The 20968-nt window shown below is 34.3% G+C and overlaps 1 protein-coding gene and 1 pseudogene across 1 annotated transcript; both read left to right on the plus strand.

Annotated features, from left to right (window-relative positions):
* LOC138870097 (uncharacterized) overlaps nt 1–19789 on the plus strand; it is a 149461-nt pseudogene extending 129672 nt beyond the window's left edge.
* On the plus strand, nt 13186–17685 carry LOC104222161 (probable protein phosphatase 2C 27). The gene is made up of 4 exons (XM_009773354.2): nt 13186–13755; nt 15113–15316; nt 16269–16480; nt 16839–17685. Exons 1-4 carry the CDS (start codon nt 13576–13578, stop codon nt 17395–17397), a joined length of 1155 nt encoding a protein of 384 aa, XP_009771656.1. The 5' UTR covers nt 13186–13575; the 3' UTR covers nt 17398–17685.
* Nucleotides 19790–20968: the final 1179 nt, after the last annotated feature.

Consider the following 20968-nt stretch of genomic DNA (forward strand, 5'->3'; position numbering starts at 1 on the left):
GATGCCTTACTCAGCTTAGCCTACGCGAACGCGTTACCTCAGTCGCGAACGCGATGCTCAATCAGACTCAACCTTCGCGAATGCAGGACCAACATCGCGAACGCGAAGGGCAACTGGCCTACCTCACTCAACATCTCTTCGCGAACACGAAGAGCAAAACTCTACAACACTAATTTGAAGAAATCTGCAACTTTCAAAACAAGAATTTGATCCGTTTAATCACCCGAAACTCACCCGAGGCCCTCGGGACCTCAACCAAACATGCCAACATATCCCATAACCTCATTCAAACTTGTTCCAACCTTCGGAACGCTCAAAACAACACCAAAACACCAACATCACATCGGATTCAAGCCTAAGAATTTCAAGAACTTTCAAATTCCGCTTTCGATCAAAAAGTCTGTCAAACCTCGTCCAAATGAGCTGAAATTTTGCACACACGTCACAAATGACATAACGGACCTACTCCAATTTCCGGAATTCCATTCCGTCCCCTATATCAAAATCTCACCTATCAACCGGAAAACGCCAAAATTTCAATTTCACCAATTCAAGCCTAACTCTATTCCGGACCTTCAAAACACATTCCAACCACGCTCCTAAGTCCCAATCACCTAGCGAAGCTAACCAAATCATAAAAATTTCAATCCGAGGTCATCTACTAACAAGTCAAATCTTGGTCAAACCTTTCAAACTTTAAGCTTCAAACTGAGAACTGTTCTTCAAAATTCATTCCGGTTATTCTGAAAACCAAAACCGACGATTTACATAAGTCATAATACATCACACGGGGCTAGACATGCCCGAGAATTGGCAAGCGAAGTGCAAAAGTTCAAAACAATCGGTCGGATCGTTATAATACCGGGTGAGAAATAAAAAAAAAAGAGTGAGTAAAAGATATCATCTTCTTTCTTTTCGGTTTTGTTATTTGGACCATCGAACATGAAAGCATTTCCTTTTATTTCTTTTATCTTTTCAAAATTATGCCTCACTATCTTTTCCTTTTCGGTTCCAAAAAAAATCTTATGTCATGTTCTTTCATCATCAAAAGAAAGAAAAAAGAATAAGTATCTTGTCTCTTCCATTTCTTTTTGTTTCCCTTGTGTTCGATATTTATATTGAGGTCGACTAAATTCGAAATCACTCCAAAAATTCTAAATAAGGTAAAGCACTTTCTAATAAATTTGACTTCATATTCAGAGTTCGAATTTAAAATATATAATTAAGAATGAAGAAATAATTACCGCTCCATCAGACCATCACTAACGCTTATTGGCATGTCTTTCCATGTTACACAAATAAAATGGCTAATTACATCCCTTCCCAAATTCGTGGCCCAATAATTTCCCATAACAATAATGGAGAAAATCTTATATTACATCATTTCCATTGCTTTCACACTGACAATTATATTGGAATAACTAATTAGCAAATTTTGACTCTTAATTTAATCGTCATGACTTTTAGTAAGGGCAACACTACTTGTCTACAACTACTATTTCGTTTTCATTTTTGGTAAATTACAAAAAAAAAAAAAAAAAAAAAACTCGTATATTTACTTAATTAATACGTCCATTTTTCCTGAAACATTATACACTTTACTTTCTTTAACAAATACATACAATAATTATCCAGTTTAAAGGTATCCGATAAGAATATTAAAATTTTGACGAGAATTCCTTTTCCCAGTTGGAGCAAGATTAAAAATTTTGCATAAATTTGAACCTTAGAAAAAATAAATGGTTTTTAGATGTAGCTTTCTTAAGATATTCTTTAGTGGGCGTTTGGACAGAAGAATTGTAAAATCCAAAAAAGGGAAAAAAAAATTCAAGTAAAAATGTTATTTGAAAATTAGAGTTGTGTTTGGACATGAATATATTTTGGGTTGTTTGAAGTTTTGTGAGTGATCTGAATGAAAATTTGAAAAACAGCTTTTTGGAGTTTTTCAAATTTTCGAAAAATTTCAAAATTCACCTTCAAATGAAAATTAAAAATTTTATAGCCAAACATTGATTTCGAAAAAAAGTGATAATTCTTCAGAAAAAAGGTAAAAAAAATCTTATGTCCAAACGGGCATTAATTCCTTTTTTTTATTCAATTGAAGAAACGTTCACATATGATGACAACCAATTGCGATAATTTATGTCAAAACCATTAAGGGTAACGTGGCTGCCAAGACATAACAAACAAGAAAGTCAATTTTCTTCAATGCCATATTTCAAAAATAAAATAAAACTAAGTAATCTCTATCTCCTTTTCTTACAACTTAAGGCAACTGTTGATGTGTGTATACATATACCAACTATCCAACGTTTATATTATTCTTTATTAGATTATTAAATTGTTATTTCATGATAAAGAAACGATTGCGAAAAAATAATCTTACGTCTAGTTCAATCTCCATGATAGTTCAAGTGGTGAGGATCATGTAAAGATCATGATATTAGGGGATGGCTATAACTATTACACTTACAATAACGACTCAGTAAAATCTCACTAGTGAGATATGGGTCGGGATGATAGTGTGGAGTTAAAATAGCACGGTATAGCCAATTTTCGGACTGATCATTCAAAAATAGTCACGGTTTACGAAGTCAATGAAAAATAACCACTATTTTGCTGCAACAGAGACCGATCCTGCATAATATACGAAAGTTCGGTGCATCTATGTACGAACTCCAGCATATTATGCTGGACCGGTATACTTTGCTGACTCCTGTATAATATACGGGAGACTGGAGCACCGGTGCTCCAAACTCCAGTATATTATACTGGACATTTATACTTGCTGGAACTCCAGTATATTATGCTGGAGTTCTAGTGTACTTATGCTGGAGTTCCAACATAGTTATCCTGGAACTCCCGTATAATATGCTGGAGTTCAAGCATACTTATGCTGGAACTCTAGTATAATATACGAGCGTATTTTTTGGGTTTTGAACAGTGTTTTCGCTCAAATTTATCTTTACATGAAAAGTGGCTAAATTTCGATCACTTTTGAAACTGGGCTATTTTTGAATGACCAGTTATAAATCTGGCTATTTTTAAATTTCTCCCTAGTGTGGATGCAGACTTTATCCCTACCCCGAGGAAGTAGAGAAGTTGATTCCGAAAGACCCTCGGCTCCATCTGACCTTACCCCTACACTTAGTCGATGAGAATTCTAACACCATGTGACAAAGTCAAACCAGACATTTGGGGCATGGAATAACCTAACAAGTGCGGCTTAGCATTAGCACAACATGAACAATGAGTCAAAATCTAATATTATGTGAGAAAATAGATTTTGGACCTAATTTAACCTTAAAATTAACTCAGATATTAAAAATATAAGTGTTCCTTTTGCGAATATTTCTACAGCACACTAGAGTGAGACTAGCTAGTTAGGAGTTAGACTAAGAATGTCATTGGTCGTCTATTGATGCAGGGTTTTACCTGCTAGTTTTTACTATACCAGCCATTTATTTCGTATTTCGTATTCTGTATTTCATATCTCTTATATTGTTGTTATTGTATTATGCATTTTTTATGGTACTAATATATCGGCTCCTGTTGCTTTTTTTGAGTCGAGGGTCTCCTGGAAACAGCCTCTCTACCCTTCGGGGTAGGGGTAAGGTCTGCGTACATATTACCCTCCCCAGACCCCAATTGTGGGATTATACTGGATCGTTGTCGTTGTTGTTGTTGTTCCTTGCGCCCCCCCCCCCCTCCAAAAAGAGAACAAGTAAAATGAACTTTTTCGATTTCCTCTTTTATTTTTTGATTTTTTTACCTTTTGTCAAGATATGTCATGATGTGAGTTCAACTCCAATGAAATACTATGGTACACGTTTATTATGTGGAGATAACTGTGGATTAATTAATTGTTCCGGCTTTAATAATAATAACAACAATAAATTGTAAGTTGAAATTACTCAATTAAAATGCTAAAAGTCTTAAATGGATTTAATTTACCACGTGTTTTATCGCAGACACGTTTCATTTAGTTAGGTATATCATCCCCTTCCTCTACTTTCATCAACTTTTGTTTCTTATATTTTCTACTTCTTATTTCTCTTCCATTTCTTGACGTGCATTAATTTACAAACAAATAAACATATTTAAATATGTTTTTGTTATTTTCCTAGAGAGATTTTGATATTTTTACTTTTTCCTCCTTCCTCCATCTATATATGGTTGTGTTTTTTTTAATTTCATTTTTTTATCATTGCTTCCTGATTCATCATTTCATAATTATTGCTTGTGAAATATTAGAATACTCGAGTATTTTGGAGTGTTGTACATCTTACAATAAGTAAAATAATATTCTTAGTCAAAGGTTTCCGGTTTGAGCTATGAGAATACAAAAAATCTTGACAAGGAGCTTTTTTTCCTTAATGGGTTTTACACGACACAAATCTAGATTAGTCGAGACTTCAAAACGAATATTATACGACAAGTGAAAACCAAGCAATATTTTAAATTATAACATAATCGAGTTTAAGCAGTTCAATGATAAGGATAATGGTATCAAACAATGTAATAATATGTACTAGGGATGTATATAGATCGGGTTGGTTCGGATTTTATAATTATCAAACCAAACCAATTGTGCCGGGTTATTAAATCTAAAGACCAAACCAAACCAATACAACTTGGATTTTTAAATCTCGACTTTTCTCGGTTTTTCTCGTTATTCGGGGTTTTTTGGATTTTTTTTCCCGGTAAAATCTTCGTAGAACAAAATATATAACTTGTGCTCAAAATATTTCTTTAATCCTAGTAAGATGCAACTATATAAAGTATTTTCCAAGAAAATTCCGAAAAATATTCAAGTGAAAATGGTATTTGAAAATTAGAGTTGTGTTTGGACATGATTATAATTTTGGGTTGTTTTTGAAATTTTGTGAGTGATCTGAGTGAAAATTTTGAAAAATAACTTTTTGGAGAATTTCAAATTTTCGAAAAATTCCAAAATTCTCTTCAAATGAAAATTAAAATTTTTATGGCCAAACACTTATTTCGAAAAAAAGTGAATTTGTTTTTTGAAAAAAGTGAAAAACTTTTCATGGCCAAACGGGCTCATAATTTAAAGTACTGGAAATGTGTTAAAAAAATAATGATATAGTCAGACCTCTTATTTATAACAATACTTCACTATAACGGCCAAGTTTTCTTTGGAACCAATTTTTCTTGTTATGTTATAATATATATTCTCTATAACAGCATTTTACTATAACAACCAAAAAATATCGGAACAAACAAGGTTATTATAAAGAAATTTGACTGTATATACAGATGAAATACAGAATAATATATATATTCCTTTCCTAAGTTTGACAATGACTAATTAAATATATATATAAATTTGAATAGTATATTAAAAGATAATTAAAAGATAATTTTGAATTTATAGATAAAGTTCTAAAATTCGAATTTAAATTAAAAATAAAATTTATCTTTTTTTATCATGTTATCATACTTAATTCGGTTAATGATCATATGTAATCATGTTAGGAACTTTTGTTATTTTTTATAACTATTTAAATATTACTTCGCCTCTAGCAAAAAAAACTCGACATATAACTATAAAACTATTTCATAATTAAAATCTTATAAGTATAGTTCTTTGAAACACTGTAACTAAAACGAAATTCTTTTAAAATAAATATAATATATAAGGTACACGTCTATGTTTATCTAATTAACAAAAAAGAGTTTACAAAACCAAATAAAAGTTTACTTACATATATAATAAAGTAAACATACATGCTGGAGAACAAAACATCACAAAATCAGTCAATATTAAAAAAAAAAAAATTGTTTCTTTTTTCTTCTTGAAGAATATTTGTTTGAAGAGTCAATTTGCATAAATGGACATCAAACAAATAACAAAACTTTGGCTATACAATTGCTATCATTAAAATCAATTTAGCATATTCAAGGAATTGAAGGGTATAAGCTAAAACCCCTTCATTTAGCTGTAGTCAAGCCAATATTGCAAGGGTATAATATTTTTTTCGTTGAAGAATATTAGTTTTGAATCATTAGATTATGTGAAAGGTTTTTTTTTTCAAACTCAACAAGAGATAAATTGCTTTCTAATTGATAGTTTCTATGACGACTTTTAAGTGTAACAAAGAGTATATATAAAGAAAAAATTGGCATGACGTGAATTTTTTTTAAATGTAAACAAATTATTTCAAAAAATCTCTTTACTTTTTTTAATTCAAATATAATAAAAAGATAAGATATTTTTGAACATTAGTAGAGAGTTTTAAAATTATTATAATAGAAGTTATATCATGGATAAACTCAAAAAGCCGAAATCTTCTGGAATATTTACATAATATCCGGCCATATTCATTGTTTACTTTTTATAGCTAATATAAATAGATCATATACCGACAACACACGATTATACATATATTATATATGAATTATATATAAATTACACATTATTCAATTTTTTAATTTAAATGGTCAGGTAAGCACCTATTTAGGCTGATTAGATAAAGCCAAAATAAAATATGAAATAATTTCAACCAAAGACTAAAAATATAATTAAAGTTCATATGTACACAATTTTTATTAAAACTCACCATTTTATAGTGAAAATTAATTTTTTGTAACAACAGAAATAATGACATAAAAAATAAGATAAAAGAAAATAAATATTGAAAAAAATATTAGAAAGGTCTAAAAACGAGAAATAAAAGATGACAACAAATTTCTTCTTACGCTTCATCTTTGTTGAGTATAAAAAATTTGAAATTAATCTCATCGATTCCAAATATATTTTTTTTCAACTCAAATACATAGATTATAAGATAAGGATATCTTCAAATATTTTTAAAAATTTACATTATGTGTCATTTTTAAAAAGTCACTATTACTAACAAACTGATATGATATTCGAATTTGGATTGGAATGCACTTTGAGTAGTTTGCATTGAGGTTAAACCAAGTATGGTATCGAAAAATAAACTACTTGACAATTTTAAGATAATATGTGCAAGGTTTTATAATAATAATCAACTAATTTAACATTTAATGATTCAAAGAACAAAATTTTTGTATATGTAGAGTATAAAAAATTCATATTCTGGGGCTAGAGATATCGATAAACTTAAAGTGGAGTCATACTAAAATAAAAAAATATTTAAATTTTTAGATAGCTGATTAAAGTGAATTTTAAATTAAGGATAATATCTTCACTTGCATCATTATAAAGATAATTATTATATATATATATATATATATATATATATATATATATATATATATATATATATAATTTTAGAAATTGAAATTTCAAAATAGAAAATTTTTTTGAAAGATAAAACCATACCAAATAAGAGTTCAAGTCGTAATATAAGAGTCACGTCGTAATCAAAGAACCGTTTATATCGTGTCAACCTTTGTGCTTTGCCAGCTCCAATAGCAGTTAAAGCTAGAGGAGATGAGGTGGGAAGCAAGGAACAAACAACTAAGAAGTATACTGATGGAACAGTACCATGCAACTATGGTACTGCAGAGAAAGCAAAAGAAGATGGCAAGCAGGAGGAAACTAGGGCTAAAACTTGGGCAAATGTGGTGGGGGAAACAAATTGGCCATGAAGGGTATGAACCTTCAGTATAATGCCCAAATCGTGCAAAATGGTGAAAAAATTGTAAAAATTGAAGCTAAGGACATAGAGCATGAGACAGAGAAATGGAAGAATGCTATTGTCATATATGTGATAGGGGATTCCCCAACTATAGGAGCTATGGGCAGATTTGTGACTTCAGTGGGTAAGTATTCTAAGAAACCACAGATCTATTATCATAACGAAGATTACTTCATTATACGATTCTCTAGTATAGAGGAAAGGAACCAAGTCTTGTATTTTGGGCCACACACGATCAATAATAAGCCAATTATCATGAAGGCATGGTCGGAGGACTTCAATCTCCATGATGAAGTGTTAAAACAATTCCATTATGGGTTAAGTTACCAAACCTACCCATTAACTGGTGGAGTATGACTGCTCTAAGTAAGATAGGTAGTGCCCTTGGTAATTCCATTTATGCTGATGAGTGTACTACAGGAGGAGTTCGAGTTTCATATGCTAGACTACTTATAGAGATGGACATCACCAAGCCCCTTCCAAGGCTGGTGAAGTTATAGGATCCAAAGGGGAAGGAATTAGCCCAGGAAGTGGAGTATGATTGGGAGCCAAAGTATTGCAGTAAATGCTTGAAAATAATACATGAATGTGATGAAAATAAGAAGCCAATGCAGCAACTAAGAAATGTGCAGCAGAAGAAGATAACTAAAGGCAAAATGATGTGGGTTAGAACTGAAAAGAAAGAGGCAATATGGCAAAGGAAAATGAACAGACACAAGAGAATTCAAACAATAAGAGGGCAGTACTGGAACAAAGAGCTGAGGAGTTACAAAGCAAGGAAGCATGATGGATTACTGTGGTTGGCAAATCAGCAGCTAGAGCAGCCAAAACTAAACAAAATGAAGATCATAGTGTTGACAAAACTAATGATTTTCAGAGCTTGATGGATAACCAAAGAAATGAAGAAGCAAGTAATAGCCAACCTAGTAGCCAAGGAGACCAGGGGTATTTACACTATTCTTATTTTATTCCAGTATGAGTGTAATTACTTGGAATGTAAGAGGATTAAATAAAGTTTACAAGCAGAAAGAAGTAAAGGAATTCATTAGAGGTAACAATAAAGCTGTTATAGCATTAGTAGAACATAGGGTCAAAGAAATAAAGGCCACAGAAATAATCAAAAAAATAGCTCCAGGTTGGGAATGGATTTTAAATGCAAGAACAGGGCATAAAGGAAGAATATGGGTATTGTGGGATCCTAGAATCTACATTTTTAATCTTAGTGATATGGATGAACAGATTATTCATGGACAGATTAGAGTGAAATCAAAACTAATCAGCTTTGGTTTCACAGCAGTATATGGACTTCATACCATCAATGACAGGAAAACATTGTGGCAAAAGTTGAGACAGATCAATAGCACTCAGCAAGGACCTTGGATTGCAATGGGGGACTACAATGCTGTGCTACAGGTAACAGATAGACAACATGGGACTGAAGTGCGGGATATAGAAGTAAAAGACTTAAAGGAATACATGATGGACACATGAATGAATGAATTGCAGTATGTGGGAAGGGACTATACATGGACTAATCATCACACATATATCAAGATAGATAGGGGACTGGTGAATGCAGATTGGATGATGACCACGCCAAGCTTGAGAATACATGTGTTAGAGCCACTAATATCAGATCACTCTCCTTTGAAGTTGATAATCACACATTTGCAGACAAAGAAAAGCAGGACTTTTAGATTCCTAAACTGCATAGCTGACCATCCTCTATTTATCCAACAAGTTGAAATGGCTTGGAAGGAAAGAAAGGAATTTGGAAAGATGGAAACAGTTTGGCAGAAACTAAAGAAGACTAAGGAGTTGAGCAAGGAGATAAACATAAAACACTACAAGGGGATTGAAGACAGAATCAAAAAGACAAGAGATGAGCTGCATACAATATAGGAGGATATGAGCAACAAAATGCTAGATACTGAGCTAATTGGAAAGGAGAAAGAGTTGAAACAAAAGTTGGAAAAGTGGATGATGATAGAGGAGAGTGTATATAAGCAAAAATCAAGGGTGCAGTGACTGAAGTTGGGAGACTCCAACTCAAGATACTTTTTTGTTCAAATGAAACATAGGAACAATACTAATGGGATCCAGATGTTAATAGATATGGGTAGGCAACTAGTACTTGACGATGAAATAGAGGCAGAAATCCTTAATTATTACAGGAGACTCCTAGGATCCAAAACTGAATCCATTCCAGCTATCAACCCCAATGTAACCATAATGGGAACAATCCTTAGCAGAGAACAACAAATGAACCTGATAAGACAGGTAACCAAGGAAGAAATAGGGGAGGTTCTGAAAGAGATATGTGACATGAAGGCTTCAGGATATGATGGCTTTAATGAAGTATTCTTCAAAAAAGCATGGGGTACTATAGGGGGTGAGGTTACTCAAGCAGTTGAGGAGTTTTTTGTACTGCACAAATGTATAGACCAGTGAACTGTACTGCTATTACTCTTATTCCTAAAGTAAAAAATCCTACAAGTATAAAGGAGTTCAGACCAATCTCATGTTGCACAGTGGTTTATAAGATGATTTCAAAAGTATTAACTAGAAGGCTGTAGGGTGTAATGGATAACTTGGTAGATAATACTCAGGCTGCATTTGTACCTGGGAGAGCTATCACAGACAATATTATTCTGAGTCATAAGCTGGTTAAAGGATATGGGAGGAAAGGTGTATCCCCAAGATGTATGATGAAGTTAGACATGCAGAAAGCCTATGACTCAATTGAGTGGGAGTTTATGGAATAAATGCTATATGCTTTAGCATTCCCAACAAAGTTTGTAAGGTGGATAATGAGTTGCATAGGAACAGTCACATATACTATACTGATTAATGTAGTCCAAATAAAACCTTTTGAAGCAAGAAGAGGATTGAGGCAAGGAGATCCACTGTCCCCCTATCTGTTTGTGCTTGCCATGGAATACCTGACAAGGAGGCTGAAAATGCTCAACTACAATCCAGATTTTAATTACCACCCCAAGTGTGCAAAGATGCAAATCTTGCAACTTGGATTTGCTGATGACCTTTTACTGTTTTGCAGGGGAGATTTGAAGTCAGTCCAACTACTATATAATGGCTTTCAAGAGTTCTCACAAGCATCTGGACTGAAGATTAACAAAAACAAAAGTTCCTTATTCTGTGGAGGGATTACACAAGAAGACCAAGAGAAGATAATAAGCTTCCTGGGAATACAAAAGGGAGAATTACCTGTGAGATATTTAGGAGTCCCATTGAGCACCAGGAGAATCAGTATAGCACAATGCCATCCTTTGGTAGAGAAGATAGTAGGCAGAATAACATTCTGGACAACAAGGTTCTTATCCTATGCTGGAAGATTCCAGCTCATTAAAAGTGTCCTATTCTCAGTTTAGACTTACTGGGCACAAATTTTTGTGCTGCCAAAGAAAATCACAAAGTTAATAGAGGCAATCTGCAGAAGCTTCCTATGGACAAGTGAGAGCAATGTAACTAAAAAGGCCCTACTAGCATGGGAAATGATATGTATGCCTAAGACAACATGAGGCTTTAACATAATTGATATAGCACTATGGAATAAAGCAGCTGTATGTAAACATTATTGGGACCTGTGCAGAGAAAAGAACAAATTGTGGATCCAATGGATTCACAATTACTACATCAAAGGCAAGGAAGTATGGGGTATCCAGGTGAAGCAAGCATCATGGATGGTTGGGAAGATACTCAAAGCTCAGGAGACACTCGTGAAAGCTGGCTTTAATCATGAGGAAATAAGGAGAACTAAGAAATGCAACATCAAAACTATATATCACAGGTTGCGTGGAACATTTGACAAGGTGAGATGAAAGAAGACAGTATGCCAGAATTTAGGTTGCCCACGCTGGACCTTCATGCTAACATTGACAGCTCATGGTAAACTGTACACGAGGGATAGGCTGCAGAAGTGGGGCATGCATGTAGAAGAAGATTGTGTACTTTGTAGAACAGAGAAAGAGAGCATCCAACACTTGTTCTTTGAGTGTGAATACTCTAAAGCACTATGGAGCAGGATACTAGTTTGGCAAGGAATGAATATGGGAGTTTTGGGATGGGAGCAAGAACTTGCATGAGCAGTAAATATAACCAGGAAGAAGACTCCAAAGGCTGAACTTTTCAAAATGGCCTTAGCTGCAACAGTGTACTACGTATGGCAGGAACGAAATGTGAGAATTTTTCAGGCAAAATCAAGGGGATGGGAAGCAGTGTGTATGAAGATTATCCAAGAGTTACATTGCAGAAGTCACAAATATATAGAAGAAAGGATGAGTAGTCTTAATTGGTACCCTTGTAATAGATAAATGTATATGTTTTAGATAAAGGAGGGATGTGGGCATAGAATAGCATGATGGAATGTATGGGTTCTGAATTCTCTTGTATATATTTTTCCTGGTAAATAGAAATCTTTAATTACCAAAAAAAAAAGACTTTGTGCTTTGCCATAAATATGAGTTATTATTTCACTTTTTAGCTATTTTAGGTTCTAATGACACTTATGAGAATAGTGCAACAATAACAACAATAACAACAACCCAGTATAATCCCACTTAGTGGGGTCTGGGGAGGGTAGTGTGTACGCAGACCTTACCCCTACCCTAGGGTAGAGAGACTGTTTCCAAATAAACCCCCGACATCCTTCCCTCCAAGAACATCCCACCTTGCTCTTGGGGAGACTCGAACTCACAACCTCTCGGTTGGAAGTGGGGGTTGCTTACCATCAGAGCAACCCCTCTTGTCTACTTATGAGAATAGTGCAAAAATAAAATTATCACTACGAGAATTGAGAAAGTGTTTGTCTTTTTTATGTAGTGTTTCTTAATTAATATATGACGATTATCTATAATTATTTAGAAGGTTTAAATGTTAAGGTTATCTACATATAATTTAAATAACTCAGATATTTAACATGGTTAATGTCAAATATCAAAATGTAGTTAAATAAATTCACTAGCTTTTTTTTAAAATATATTTTTAGATAGCCAACTAAAATAAGTTTTGAATTAAGAATAATATTTTCAATTACATTATTATAAAAATAATTATTATTGAAAAATAATGTTTTAGAAACTGAAATTTTAAGAAAGAAATATTTTTTAAGAGATATCAACACACCAAATAAGATTCAAGTAGTAATAAAAGAGTTAAGTCTGAGTCATTCATTGTCTCAACATTTGATTGTTTTGCCATAAATATGAGTTATTATTTTGCTTCCCGACTATTTTTAGGATCCAATGACACTGGTAAGAATGATATCAAAAAAGAAAAATAAAATAAATGATTAACTTTTTTGATGTAGTTAATATCCAATTATTATCTATATTTACTGAGAAAGTGTAGATTTTAAAATTATTTACATACAATCCAAATAACTTAAATATTTGACAATAATTAGTATTCGCGCATCCGCGCGGGCACTACTACTAGTTAACAGGAAAAGAAGCCAGTAGTACCCCAAAGTTTCCTATAAAGTAGGTGCAAAACCAACAAATATTAAAAGAGAAATAAAAAGATCTACACCTAAAAACCTCCAAAAACAAAAAAGAAAAAGCCCCTTCTGTTTCATTGCTTTCACAGTAATAATACAGCTATAACCACACTTTTTCTTAGAAAAAATCTGGAAAACTCAAGTTTCCATTTGTCTCTCTTCTACATTATTATTACTATTTTGCATTAAAACAGTATATATATAATCTTGAGATTAATTATCATCACCTCACATATTCCAAGAATCTTCTCCTCAATTTCCAATTCTTGATATATATATATATTCTCTGCTACATAAAGTTTTCAACTTGCAGAAATAAAGTGAAAAAAATTCCAATTTGATTCTCCAAAAAAAAAAAAAAAAAAAAACATTTTGGTTATTTTTTTGTTTGCTAAAACTGATAAAAAAGAAATGTGTGTCCAAGAGTCAGAGGAAGTGAGTGAGGAAATGGAGAATTTGGATATTTCAAAGAGTGATGAGAATATAAAGATTGGATCTTTACAAGTAGAAGATGAATTGGGAAATACCCAAAAAGAGAATTGTGAAAAAAACACATCTTCTAGCTTTTCTGTGATCAGAAACTCTTTCCCAGTAAGGATCTCTTTCTTTAATTATTACTACCATTATTGGTCTTGTAAATTTTGTAGCTTTGGAATTTTTTCAATATTATATAATTTTGTTTTCTGGTCTACTTATGCATTAATCTCCACTTATATGGATAATTTGAGATTGAGGTGTAGCTGTTGTTGTAGTTATACTTTAGATTTGTTCTTTGGTTTGCAAATGGATGTTGAGAGCTGTTGCTTTTTTTGTATAATGAATTTGGTCAATTTGGGAGTGTTCCATAATCTGGCAAATTGCAACAACAACAACAACACCGTATAATCCCACCAGTGGGTCCGGGTAGGGTAGTGTGTAGGCATATCTTACCCTGACGTAGGGTAGAGATACTGTTTCCGATAGACTCTCGGCATAACTCCCTCCAAAAACTCTCCACTTGCTCTTGGGATGACTCGAAATCACTCTTGTCAATCTAGCAAATTGCAAAGATCTGATTTTTTTTCTCCTTTTTTGGTGTAGTTATTATTGTAGATGTACTTTGAAGAAATATAATTGGGTTGTTTGTCAATTATGGTTTATTATTTTGGTGGCTTGGGGCTGTCAAGCTTTTCTACTGGTTGCTATCTTAGTAATCAGCCTTTTTTTTTTTTTTTTTTTTGGTTTCCTCACTCTTTTTTATTAGATGGTCTATTTATTAGCTATGGGTCTTTATCTTTTGTGATTTGCAATTCTTGGTATCCTTTCTTCTCCTGGTTAAGTGTGGGACGCATCGGAGCAGTTTCTAAAAGCTTGGTCAAACAGCAATTGCTGCACAGAAGTGTTTTTCTCACCAAAAGTACTTTTAAGAAAAAACAAGTGTGGGACTGGTCGGAGAGGCTATAAGTGTGGGACTGGTCGGAGAGGCTCCTGTATTAGATGGATTTGGTAGATTCTTTTCATCTGTTGTAGAGTGCTATCGATCTTTCTGGTAGAAAAGTTATCGGTAAATGGATATTCTTGATGATATTAGGAAATTTGGAAATCTTTGCCTTTGGAAACTAATTTGAATGATATGGATTCTCCGTGGCACATTTGTAGAATCGTGGTTTTTTTGCTATGTGACATAGTAAATCAATGAAGTTTTTTCTTCTTCGATAAGGTAGCAAATCATTGAAGTTGCTTTATTTGCATTTATCTTGTGTTTCTTTGAGAGTTCCTGCAGTAAAACTATTGAGTAGTATCACACATTTTCATGTCCTTATGCTCCTTCGGTATTGTTTCCTAAACTAATCCTAAATAGAAAGTTCACTTGAACAATATAACATCTAAGCTGATTGTTGCGTGGCTATGAACTTCTTCATTGAGTTATAAGTGATTTATTTCCTTTTTTCTTCCTTTTGTTCTCTAGATGGAAAGCATTTCTGAGGATACAACTATTGCAGACCGTAAGCAGATACTCTCCAATAAATTCCTCCCTACTCTTAGATCTGGAGAGTGGTCCGATATTGGAGGTCGTCTTGATATGGAAGATACTCATATTTGTATTGCGGACCTGGCTAAGAATTTTGGTCAAAGTATTCTTGGTGAGGAGGAGGCCGTCTCTTTTTATGGAGTAAGTTCTTTAAACTCGTTTGGCATCATGATATTCATCCTTTGCAATTTTCTCATTTTACTAGTAGGTGCATTTGTATCTTTCCTTACTATAAAATTTAGTTTAGGTATTGATGTAGGGAACATGGGTTGTATATTGATGAGAATGTTAGAGCCTCTCTATCTTTCTTGAGCCGAGGGTCTACCAGAAATAGCCTCTCTACATTCTTAAGGTAGGGATGAGGTCTGCATACACTCTACCCTCCTGAGACCCCACTGGTGGGATTACACTGGGTTTGTTGTTGTTGCTGCACAAAAGGGCTGAAAAAACTACAAAGGAGTGCCTTGTTCCTCAGGGTTGTGAGATGAAACATGTCGCTTACGGATTTCATGGTGCTGGCCTTGTGCTATTGCAAAATGGTACAGGATTAGTTATTAACTATCAAACAAATGTATAAAACCGTAAGTGACAACTGATGAATTAGAGCTCTCCTGTCGTGCTTATCAGATCATGTCACTGCTTTGCACCATAAAAGAGACAAAGAGACCACTCTACTCAAATGATGAGATAGCATAATGATCAGAAATGTAGTCCAACTAAAAACACCGCGAATCAAAAACACCATGACACATTGTAGTTTGAACTTGTATTGGAAAATGTATATGCTGAACAGCTGAAGTGCAGGAGGTCTAAGCATCTTTGCTTGTGGCATAGGAACTCACACTTGGACCTGCAGGGTATAAGTAGCTTATCTTATTAGTTTCCTATTTAGGACCAAATATAATGTCTAATTATTATACTAGTTATTCATTAAGAATCACACATCTCTTTCATATAAAATAGGATTTCCGACTGAGGAGTGGAGAAGAATTGAAAAGAGATAATAAGCCAAGTTTACTACAAACTCTTAGCACATCTAGCATCTGATATTCTCCGACCAGGCGACCACTGATGTAAATGGTTTTAGTGACAGGTCTTTGATGGCCATGGTGGGAAGGGAGCAGCACTCTTTGTTCGTGACTTCTTACCAAGAATCATTGTTGAGGATGCAGATTTCCCTTTGAAACTTGAGAAAGTGGTCAGTAAATCTTTTTTGGAGACAGATGCTGCTTTTGCCAAGTCATGCTCCGCTGATTCTGACTTGTCCTCGGGCACAACTGCACTCACTGCTATGATATTTGGAAGGTGGATTCCTATGCATTCATCTCATTTTCTTTTCATTTTCTTTTCACTGTTTTCCTTTAATCCTGACTTCCAATTTATGTTTCAATCAACTAGCACGATGTCTTAGTGTCGTGAAGCTTTTTTAGGTTGTTGCTAGTACTACCTAGGTATATGATCATTAGACATATGGTATCACATATCTAAGTAAATATTGATAACTCCATAGGGTGACATTTTGAGGTGTATTGTTCTTTGAGTAGGGAATTTTTTTGGTTAAATTCATTCTTTATCCTATTCCTTACCAATTTATCTTCATTAGTCTACATTGGTTATTTGTATCTAATTTTAGCTTCTTTCTGAACTAATATCTGATGGACAGATCATTACTCGTGGCAAATGCTGGCGATTGTCGAGCAGTACTCTCTCGAGGTGGATTGGCTATAGAAATGTCAAAGGATCACAGACCTTGTTGTGTCAGTGAAAGAACACGTGTCGAGTCCTTGGGTGGATTTGTCGATGATGGTTATTTGAACGGACAGTTAGGCGTGACCCGGGCATTGGGTGACTGGCATATTAAGGGACTAAAGGAAGTCGAAAAGGGTGGACCATTGAGTGCTGAACCAGAACTAAAGCTGCTTACATTAACAAAGGAGGACGAGTTCTTGATCATCGGTAGTGATGGAATATGGGATGTTTTCAGAAGCCAAAACGCAGTGGATTTTGCTCGAAGGAGACTGCAAGAACATAACAACGCTAAATTATGCTGCAAGGAAGTCGTGGACGAGGCCAAAAAACGTGGTGCTATCGACAACTTAACAGTAGTCATGGTATGTTTTTACTCTGAACCACCACCACCTATTGTATTCCAAAGATCAAGAATTAGGAAGTGTATATCTGCAGAAGGACTTCAGAACCTGAGATCTTTACTCGACGGGTAGAGCTGTCGTGTGCAGTTACCACTTCGGGCATTAGGAAATGTATAATGCCAGTTACTACATTCTTCTGGAGTACATTGTACATACCTCAGAGGTAGGATATGTTCTACCTTTTAATGCTCCAATTTAGAATTCAAGCAGAAGGAATAAAGCTTGAGGGAGAAATGAGCAAGCCAAGGAACCAAAAATTTTGTAAATATATCATTCTTCAATTGTATGCTCCCTTTACACTAAAGGGAACATATCTGAACTTCAATTTTCTGGTAATATAAGCTTTAGATTTATCAATGAGTAATAAATTTGTAAAAATAGCACGGACTAGCCAGTTTTCGGACTCGTAATTGAAAAATAGCCAGTATTTTGCTGCAACACGAAAAGTTCCAACATAATATACTGGAGATTGGTGCACCTGTATATGAACTTCCAACATATTATGCTGGAACTCCAACATGCGAAAAATTCCGGCATAATATACTGGAAATTGGAGCACTTGTGTATGAACTTCTAGTATATTATGCTGAACCGATATATTATACTGGAACTCCAGTATATTATGTTGGAATATTTTCCGGATTTTGAACAGTGTTTTTGTTTAGATTTATCTTTACATGAAAAGTGGTTAAATTTCGATTACTTTTTAAACGGTGGCTATTTTTCATGACCACTTTTAAATTTGACTATTTTTGAATTTCCCCCGATAAATTTTCTTTGTTTAAATCTCAAAAGGCTTAGACGAAATTTGAAACAATTATGCTTTAAACGCTCTTGCTTTTGCTCATATTGCTTGATCAATTTAGCAGCTTTCTTCTACAGTCAAACCTACCTATAACATGTTCGTTTGTTCTGATATTTTTGGTTGTTATAGTGAAGTGCTATTATATAGGATATATGTTGTAATATTACATGAAAATCGGTTCCGAAAAAAACTTGGTTTTTAGACTGGTTGTTGTATAGAGACGTTATAGAGTCGTTACTACATGGACCATTAAAATACATTCGAGGATCAGGTGAGCAGAACAGAAACATATTCCTATGTGTTAAAGAAAGAGATATCTAACATCTACTATCTATTATTTTTCTTGTTTGTTCTTAACTTCTTGCCTATATTTGTTTCTAACTTTGTCGCATAAACCGGTTAAGTATTAACCATATTTAACACGAAGGTGTTCTTTATTTCATCCATAGTTTTTTAGCAATGCCCAAAACGAAACTAGGCATATTTGACCTTAGTGGCATCCTCTCGACTCTCTACAACAACTGCGCTTCAGTGCCAAACAAGTTAGAATCGACTTGACTGAATGAATCCTCACTAACTTTGTTCCCCATTTAAATTCATCTACGCGAACTCTCGAGGCTCCACAAGAGGTGCATGAGAAGAACAGGATGAAACTTGTGATCAAAATATTACATCCATCTATACGTGCAACTATCAGCAGTAGAAAATACCAAAAGGGCAGAAAGATGATCATACATACTCTGAATGCTTTATAAATCGTACACAACTAAAGTATTGAAACAAAAACAAAGATTCTTATCATTTTCTCAACGAGATTCCACAAGCAGAGAACACCTCGTTTTTTTCCTTTTACAATATATTCATAAGCTTATAGTCAGAGGAGCAGTAAAAATACTACTATATGATTACAGATTTACTATGGCTTTGTAACAGAACGGCACTGCCTTAAGATAGCACTGCAATAAAGACCTGCCTACGCATATATCACCTGCAACCATCTTTGACCATGTGCTAGAACTTGTCAAAGGGGCATGAAACGGGCATGTATTTGCTTTATAAGGTAGAAACAAGTTTGTTCTCAGCTCCTGAGATGACAGTAACTGCATCTTGGTTTGCCAATGTTAGATACAGGCAGTATCCAACTGCTATTCCCTGCTTTCCGGCTTGCATATACATAACTAAATTAGATTTATTCTTACAACATGAAGATGATATTAGCAAAATAGTATCACGAAAACCCCCTTCTCTCAGAGATAAATAGTTGACCAATATAAATGAACAATGATCTATTTGGAAAGGTTGTGAGTTCGAGTCTCCCAAGAGCAAGGTGGGAAGTTCTTGGAGGGAAGGATGTCGGGGGTCTATTTGGAAACAGCATTTCTACCTCAGGGTAGGGGTAAGGTCTGCGTACACACTACCCTCCCCAGACCCCACTAAGTGGGATTATACTGGGTTGTTGTTGTTGTTGTTGTTGTTGATCTACCAAAGAAACTAAACTAAGCTAAAGTAAACTACTAAATGATAACAAGAACAATAGTATTTTGTCGCTGAAACTTTAACTAACCTGAATACCTTTATTAAAATTTGATTTCTCATGCTCAACTAAACGCAGACTGGCAGAGATTTTGCACATAAGATTTCTGTCTTAATTTACATAGCAGGTCTATTTTGTTTTATTGTTTTTTTTTTTTAAAAGCAGGTCTATTTTTGCTTACTAAAAAGGGCAGCCCGGTGCACTAAGCTCCCGCTTGGCCGGACCACAAGGGTCTATTGTTTGCAGGCTTACCCTGCATTTCTGCAAAAGGCTGTTTCCACGACTCGAACTCGTAATCTCCTAGTCACATGGCAACAACTTTACCAGTTATGCCAAGGCTCTCATTTCTATTTTTGCTTACTAATTTGTTTAATGCATTCAATGAATTGAATGTAGTTACATGCAAATAGCAAATACGAGGTTTTGCAGACTCTGCGTAAGCATTCTTTTCCTCTTGTAAACTGCTTTCACCAAGATTAGAGGTACATATTGTTGTTTTGTAATAATATACACCTTTCTTTGAGAAGTAAAATACCGGACTTTTTTGCTTGTAGATCTTTGAAAGTCAGTATGTACTATGTTCCTCATCTATTGCCTCGCTAGAGAAATTAGCTTTGACTCAAAGTATGCTTTTCTTGCATCTTTGTTGCTGTTAAGCCAACAACTTCGAGCCCTCTCTTGTTTGTGGATCCAAAATATAATCAAAATTAAGCATTTTTATTAATCAATTTGACACGCATATACAACATGCTTATACCAAAACCAGGATAACAAAATAAATTGAGGAGTACCTTTTTGGTCATATTCCTATCTCTCTTGACTGAGCATGAACTCCCTCTGATATCTTCAGAAGCAGTTAAGCTTCCTTTATTTCTAGACTTCCAGGCGAGCCAACAGAGAAATCTGCTTTCAACTGGAGCAACTTTACTTGAGGCAATATAAACACTGTCTTTAGCAACATTTTAGGATCTTGACCTGCTATCAAGTTAAAGTGACTAATGATCCTAAAGAAATCCAGGAAATAGAGGTACAATCACAAGAAACCATAATTGACAACACATTACAGGATATACACAGGAACTGCAAGTCAATTAGCTGGGCATGAAACTTGGAAATAGAGATATTGAGCAGAACATATCAATGCTTCCCACATTGCACTATTGAATGACAAAAAAACCACCTTCTAGTGAGTTGCCCGAGGTTTCGTCAATCCTAATTAGACCGCCATTTACAGCGTACCATTACACCATCAATACAGAGTACCAAAACTAAGTTTTGAGATCAATCAACAAAAACCAAATCCT

Source organism: Nicotiana sylvestris, chromosome 6 (genome assembly GCF_000393655.2).
Source record: "Nicotiana sylvestris chromosome 6, ASM39365v2, whole genome shotgun sequence".
In the NCBI taxonomy this organism is placed as follows: Eukaryota; Viridiplantae; Streptophyta; class Magnoliopsida; order Solanales; family Solanaceae; genus Nicotiana; species Nicotiana sylvestris.

What these genes read in the sequence shown, in the direction of transcription:
- LOC104222161 (XM_009773354.2), top strand. Translation starts at nt 13,576, where the DNA reads ATGTGTGTCCAAGAGTCAGAGGAAGTGAGTGAGGAAATGGAGAATTTG. An exon ending in TGATCAGAAACTCTTTCCCA is followed by an intron (nt 13,756 to 15,112) that starts GTAAGGATCTCT and finishes TTTGTTCTCTAG; the next exon opens with ATGGAAAGCATTTCTGAGGA. An exon ending in ACTGCTATGATATTTGGAAG is followed by an intron (nt 16,481 to 16,838) that starts GTGGATTCCTAT and finishes TCTGATGGACAG; the next exon opens with ATCATTACTCGTGGCAAATG.